At 45.0% G+C, this 7,586-nt stretch overlaps 1 protein-coding gene across 1 annotated transcript in view; it reads right to left on the bottom strand.

Annotated features, from left to right (window-relative positions):
- Window positions 1–503: 503 nt before the first annotated feature.
- The window catches only part of REEP1 (receptor accessory protein 1), a 41,269-nt gene continuing 34,186 nt past the window's right edge, over window positions 504–7,586 (bottom strand). Inside the window, exons 7-8 of the mRNA XM_031063059.1 lie at window positions 6,388–6,527; window positions 504–4,368 (exon numbers count right to left, since the gene is read on the bottom strand). Coding sequence (XP_030918919.1) covers window positions 4,297–4,368; window positions 6,388–6,527 — 212 coding nt within the window. The 3' untranslated portion in view covers window positions 504–4,296. The remainder of the gene's footprint in view (window positions 4,369–6,387; window positions 6,528–7,586) is intronic.

Below are 7,586 nucleotides of genomic sequence, written 5' to 3'. Positions count from 1 at the left end.
AAAAACTAAAACCCAAACCAGAGTTTCATAGCTACATGCTGGTTTTATAACTGATTTTAAAATGTACTGGCCACCAGCTTTCATTACAGGACTCACCTTTTGTGTTCTCTGTTGGGTTTTGAGTAGTAGAATCTATTCTCTGTGTCCTGCACAACATCCTCAAGCAGACAAGTCAGAGTAATTTCTTGTTTTTTCCTTTAAGTCTAAATAGACCTCATAGTGCACATTCCTGGTCACACATAAATAGAACAACCCCAAGGGTTTATCATGGGGTCTGTTTGGAGTGAGCAGATCAACTAGACCCTGGTTTTGCTAAGGCTTGGATCAGATGTTTTGTCGACAAAGTTGATACTCCAGAAAGCATATGAAAGCAGTACCTTAAAGCATTCCCTGGTCACCCATTTTTGAGCAGACAGTCCCTGGTCATCAGCCCCAGAGCTGCCTGGATAGCAGAGGTGGTTTGCTGTATGAGGCTGTAGCATTGCAATGAATTCACTAGTTACTCAGAGTGTTCAGTAGCTGTATTTTGTTCTTTTTCCAGTTCATGATACAGAAAGTTCTGAAGGACATGCAGCACTTAGTGAATACATCTATATACAGTCAGCCAGAATTCAGATAAAAATAATACAGCAATCAAAGTGATTATTCTGGCCTGCCAGATACATTGAACAGACTAAAGATGTTTGGTTTTGTTTGTTTTTTTTTTTAATAAAGAAAAGATTAAGACTTTATTCAAGATGTATATCAAGCAGTATAACAAAACCAGCAAAACATCAAACCTTTGGAATACTGTTGTAATGGCCGTCCTTGTGAGGCATCGAGTGTACCATTGTATCACAGACCTTTTCTACCCATCACAGGAAAGAAATCACACCAAGTGCACAATTATGAGCCTTAAATAGTTTGTCTAAACGCAAATCCCGACGTGTTCTCTGCTAGTTCAAATGTGCTGGATGCAAAACAGGAACCTGAAACTAACAGCAAAAGGGAGACTGTGGGTGAGGAGCACAAGGGTTCATCACGACACGAGGACTTGCCAGCAGCCAGAGGCAGCAGGTTGTTTACAGGAGGAGCATTGTCTCCAAGCAGCTTTCTCCCTCCTAGCAGGAATAAATTGCCTGATTCTCTTTCCTTCTGTGCTGGGTTTGCACTTCCATGAGGTTTTTAGGTTGATTCATTCCAGGGTGACAGGGACACATGTGAAGTCTGTCTTGTTTTTGGTGGGATCCTGATTCAGCAGTTGGTGACTGCTGGAGCTGCGCTGATGCTGACCCCTATGGCAGGAGAGGGGGCACAGAGGGGAGCACTGGGCTGCTCCAGGCTTATTTCTTCATAACTGCATGAGTTATGGTAAACTGGGGAGGTCATTCACAGGCCTGTTTACCACAGACCACCTCCAGCTGCAGTTTCCCTCCCCTCAGCCTCAATTTTATGTGATTAAAATAATGCACGTTTCACTGGAGCCTTGAGCTGGGTAAAGGCTCTTTCCTTGGGATGGCCTGTTCTCTTCAGAGTTCCACTCTCTCAGCCCTCTCTGAGACATCAGGAGGTGCTGCCTGCCCTACAGGACTGATGGTAGGGGCCAGCTGCCTGAAAGGCCCCAAAACTGGGCTTTTTAAACTGAGCCAGATCTGCTATTTTAAACCATCAGCTGAAAGATCGCTTGATTTTAGGAGGGGAGATCTGGACGTGCTCAGCCAGCCTGCACACTCAGAGCTGGAGCGGGAAGGGAGCTGAGAACTGCTCCTTTCCAACCCATGCCTAGAATCCATCCATCCATCCATCCATCCATCCATCCATCCATCCATCCATCCATCCCTCCTGCACACCCCGGTTTGCCAGGAGGGGTCAGCAGCAGCGCACGAAGGCGAATCACCGAACGGGGCTCTCTCCTTGGCAGAGGCTCCAGAGAAAAGCTGGAAGAAAAGACTTCACGGGTGGTGTTTATCCGGAACGAACACAGCAGCTGTGACACCGAGCTGACAGGCTGGGGCAGCCCCTGTAAACAACCTGTGCGGGAAGGTGAGGAATGAAAGCGAGTGGCTGCTCTCGTCTGTACAGAGCACTGGAGCACAAGGAGCACGAGTGCACGAGGTCAGGCATTCACATTTCTGTCTATCTATATGCAAATATACAGCTCCGTTGATATTACAGTTTTTCTTTTCCAGAGATATGAAAAGGTTTATTTTTCTCATTTATACAGTGAATGTTTTGAGAGATATAAGGCAACTCCCTTGTCAACATTTCACCTCAGCACTTAAGAAATGCTAAACAGTCAAGTTTACAGTAAAACAGCAGATTAGACGCACATTAAATAGTTTTAGTGAAAATCAATGTTAATACAGCATGGCTGAGATTAGAACTTGTCAGATGTTATGCAGCTCTATGTTGTTGGGGTTATTTGGCATAATTGAGTGCAAACTTGTCAGCTTCTTTTTTATTTTACAGCAGCCCATTGCATAGCAGGGAAACATGGCTTGCTTGCAACAGGATTTTATTTTCTGCTAACAGTGCAGGCAGTTTTCCTATTTCTTTTTAATGTTAGCCAAAAGAAATCAAATAAACTCTAAAGCTGCTTAGAAGTAAAATACGTAAGCTTAGCTTCTCAAAGCTTTTGCTGAGTATCTTCCAGGGACCAACTGTTCTGTAACTGCTCTTTAGACAGGTTTATTTGGGTTATTTTTTAAAATTTACTTTCTGAAGAATTTTTCAAAATTTGCAAAATATGACTGAATCAGCATATGGAAATAAAATTCTCAGGTAATGAGGCCAAATACTGTGGCAGACACAGGAAACACCTGCTTGATTTTCCATTTCCTAGCCAGGTCAGATAAACACTTCTGTGTTCATGTAATTTATTTCTTTCTGCCTCACACATGTAGGAAGCAGTGGGGGTGACCTCAGGGATTCACCAGATGGGCAGCTGGGACATGGATGCACACCTGGCAGAGAAATGGTTTCAAAGGCCACTTCAGAGTTACCTCTGAGCCTGGCACACTCCAGCTGGCTTTTGGCACCCTGGGCTGCTGTACCTGAGCCAGAGGAACAGTGACACCATGGAGCCCCTGTGCTGATCCACTGGTGATGGCACATCCTACATAATGCTAAATCCTTTTCTAGTCTATGTGACAGGTCCAAGAGCAAACACAAAGGGTCACGTAATTTACTTATGTGTGAATCTCACATGCTCAACACTTACAAGAGACACCAACTTGAAGCACAAATACACAAACCCTACCATGTCTTCCTCTTCTTTTATATTCCCCATTTATATATGGATACAAATAAACCACTCCATCTGGTTCTTGTGGTTCTAACCAAACTCCATGCTACAGGAGAAACTCCAGGCTTCAAAGAACAGCTCAGACCCAGCACTGTCCTCTGCTCATGCCAGCAGAACAGCAGCCCCTCAGCAGCAGAGCAGAGTGCTGGGACTGGCACTGTTGTAGCAGGGGAGAAAGGTGTGTTTTCCCCTGGAAATGCATCACTAAAGCAATTCTAATTTCTGTTGCTGCAGCTTGCTCAAGCCTGGCTTGCTCACACTTTAAAACTTGCAGTAGAACATTGGCCACAAGTGGTGGGATTTAGTTCTTCTACACATCATTTTCCACAAAATACTCTCCTGGCTCAGGCTAATCGAAACTAGGACTCCCCCTTCATTACATCATTGAAACCATTTTTTTTCTCTTGCACATCACTTCCTCATCCTCTGTAAGTGGTTCTGTCTCTGTGGGTTTAGCACAATGGTTTTCTCAGAACATGTGATTTACTTGCAGAAAAACGCAGTTGCAGCTCAGCTTTCGCTAACAAATCTTGGACATTTTGTACAAAGTACTTTGACATTTGTTACATCATTCACAGTCTTGAGGAGGAAGGGAGGAAAGAGAAATCCATGGGTTCTGCAAATCCACGTCATCCATGATAAAGCCATAAATAAATACACTGTCAATGTAGCATCATGAGTAACTGATTATTGTTTCCTCTGGGCATTCACAGAGCAAGAGCTATGCAGACACAAATGAAACTGTAAATGTACACTGTGGGTGGGTGCACACTCTGCAAACCAAGCCAGGACCCCTCACCTGCAGGTACCTGCCAGACTGTCCTACCCACAGCAGGGACAAACACCAGCATGTGCCACAGAAGGATGTGGAGAGAGGAGGAGAAAGGCCATGTCTACAGTGCTGTACATCAAAGCACATCCATCCCACTGCTGCTTCCTAGGTTATGAACGAGTAGCTCTTTAAGGCAGAAGAGAGACATTCTGTGGATCTTGGTGCTATTGGCTCATTGCACTCACATTGTTTCAGTGGCAGAGGACGAGGTACTTTTCTTCCTGAAGCGAGGTCTAAGAGTCCTAGGCGGTGCCTGCAGAGAAACAAAACAAAACTTCAGAGGCATAGTAGGAAACATCTTTTTTTCTTTCTTACAACACACCCATCTTTGGGGGACCTCTGCAGCAAGGATCCTGTTCCACTCATGAAGTAATGCAGAAGTTTTGGCCCTGAAGATCAGTAATGAATGGCCAGCTGAGGACTAATCTCTTTAAGAGACCTGTTGTATACCCAGGTGTAATTAACACATTCCCCTCTGGTCCTTGATTAGAGGAGTGGCTAAGGATTGCTAATAACTCAACAGCTGAAAAAGCCAGGTCTAACTGGTGCCATTTACAGCAGCTCATGGACCTAGAGATCAAACTGGTGGCAGGGAGCCAGCTCTGGTGTCTCCCAGCCCATCCTGCTCTGTCCAACCCATCCACAGCTCCTTGGAGGGTACAGCTCATGGCATTACAAAGCTGAAGGGTTTCCCAAGATGGAACACACCAGGCCTGTAATTCTTATGAAGTAGAACTCTTTAAAATCACCCTCTTGCTTGGGAAAGAGGCCAGACAAAATCTGTTTGAATTATTTTAGAACCCAACTATTGGAATTCTGCCTTGTAGTCAGCTGGTGCAGAGCTTTTACAAGAAGCCCTGACTGCCCAGGAGGAGGCAGACCAACTCTAGGAATTTGGTTTCCTGTGGTTAACCCTGTTCTCCAGACTCAGACAGACATTAGTCAGGCCAGCAAACAAATGAAAGAAAAAGCCCTAATCTGCTGTGCCTACTTCTCTCAGAAGAGTTCTGGTGTGGCATTGTGTCTCATGAGCTTCACAACAAGAAATGGTTACCAGATGTTGTAACAGGGCATGGATTCTCAGTGTGGAGGCCTGTCACTGCACCAAGTAACACTGCAAGGTGTGGTAGGATCTTCTATTTCATTTACATAAACATCCAAAGCCTTGCTTTCTTAATAGCATTAACCTTGTTTTCTTAATAGTATTAACTCATATTTACCTGTAAGGGCCTGACAGGACCAAAGCAAGGACTTTTCTGTTTTACAGGACTTTCAAACCCAAGACCATGCCATGCTTCTGCATTCCCATGATGCAGCAATGTATAACTATTCATAGAGACAAGGGACTGCAGCACGGTGAGGTTTTGTTTAGATTATACCTATATCTCCATTTTTTCTAGCTTGACCATAAACCAAAGTAGTTTCTCACACAGCTGGGATTAATCCAACACTTTGCCCCATCTTCCAATCTTACCCCAGGTCCCTGCAGTGAATCCCCAACAGCACAACAGATCTGGATGGGATGGCTGTGCCCAGAAAGCACAGCTGGAGCAGAGGTGAGGAGCAAACCCGCTGTGTACAGCAGCAATGGATCCCACACCACACCTGACTCCACAGCTGCTGCCTCCCAGGAGCCCAGGGACACAGCCAGACACCTAGAGCAGCACCTCCTGGGAGAAGGCTGCTCTTGGGGAAACCGTGTGGCTCTTAAAGCAAAGCTGTCATTAACTGCACAGCCAAGGCTCTTAAACGGGGCATGAACAGCTCTGCCTCCTCTGGGAGGCCACTGGACAGCTCTGGGAGTAGCTGGAGAGGCTGCACCTTTCCATGGCTAGAACAGAGCAGCGCAGACTTTGGTGACAGCCCCCACAGGCAGGACAGCCCAGAAGGGATTGCAGCTGCTGGCCAAACCACAGAGCTCTGCTCCCTCACACTGAGCCAAGGGAAGGACTTGGGAGGGAACAAACCCAGCTTCCCACAGGTGGAGATCTCAGCTGCTGGCTGTGGCTCCATCCACCCTGCCCAGATCTGCAAGGAGTCTTTGCCTACAGCATCTCCCACAGAGGTTTTATTTCCTCCATAAGGAAATGTTGCTAAAATTTTGGCAAATCACAGTGAGGTCTGCATTTCCTTTAGTTCTTTTGTTTCCATGAAGCAACTTAAAGTGTATTTAGTGAGTTTAGACCAAAGAGAGGTATTTGCTCAGTTGAAGATTCCAGCTGAAGAATCAAGGAATGTCATAGAAGGAGGAGTCTTGACAGTATGGAAGTACCTCAAGGGGTGGATCCTTCTTTTTGGGCCTTTTGTTCATGGATGCACAATCGTTCTCTTCATCATCTGAGAACACTGAGCCTTTTGTTTCACAGTTTGTCTCAGGTGGCTTCTCATACCTAATGTCCACACTTAATTCACCTATTTAACACAGCCATTTGCAGCCTAAATGTGAAGACAGGGGATGAGGAAATCAGTGATGGTTTGATTCACACAAACATCACTCACTACAAAGCCATGCATCTTCCAGGATTAATAGGCAGAAGGGTCACACATCACACTCTAATAATAGCAGCTGTGGGGTTAGAAATCAGTAGGCTCTTGTTTACAAAGCCATAATAAAGTCTGTTTTGATTATTTTACACAGAATTGAGACTAAATTCACAGCTTTTGATGTCTGGGAGGTTGACACTAGAAAGAGATTTTTTGTTTGTTTGTTTGCTCAGGGATAAATAAAATAACTGATTTCTTTAATTGCTGGTTCCATCCATAGCTGCATTTACTGCTTCCTCTAGAAGACTCCAAATGGGTGTTGAAGTCCTCTGGTAAGCACAGAGAGAGCTGCCTGGGATGCAGAAATAGGAAACACAGCAGCACTTACACACTTCAAATTGAAAGGGGTCAAGGCAAGCACTCAGTCTGAGATCCACTGAAGTTCTCAAAAAGCTTCACCAGGCATTGAGTGGACCCTCATCAAGTGGGTGTGTTGCTGGAAAACCAGTGCAGGGAAAAGTGTCTCTTCCATCACTCTGGAGTAAATGTGGTGGAGCACTGGCTCTGCTGATGCTCCTGAAGGCAGTTTAGGGCCTCATAACTTCAAACCACAAACACTTGGTCGTTCTTACCCTTGTAACTCATGGCACAATCTTTGTGGGACTGGTTGTGCTACACAACACAATCCATTTGCTGCCTAAATACACACAGTAAATTTTTAATGACCAGCCCAAAGCAAGAGGTACAGAAGAGGAAACTCAACATGACCAAGTTTCCTGCTCTCCATAGTTTCTTACCAGCAGGGCTGGAGGTTTCTCTGTTTAACTGAGAGGGCTTTTTTTATTCTAAAACATGGTAGGAGTGGAACTATTTGCTGTTTAGGTGGCACTAATCAGAATTACTGGGTCTATACTTTGTTAAATGAACATACATAGAAATAATGTTCTGTGCTTCTTGTCTCAGCCTGTGTAAGAGTCTGCTGGACCA

Source organism: Geospiza fortis, unplaced genomic scaffold, assembly GCF_000277835.1.
Source record: "Geospiza fortis unplaced genomic scaffold, GeoFor_1.0 scaffold125, whole genome shotgun sequence".
Classification (NCBI taxonomy): domain Eukaryota; kingdom Metazoa; phylum Chordata; class Aves; order Passeriformes; family Thraupidae; genus Geospiza; species Geospiza fortis.
The sequence above is the reverse complement of the archived record's forward strand: the minus strand, read 5'-3'. Positions and strand labels throughout refer to the sequence as shown.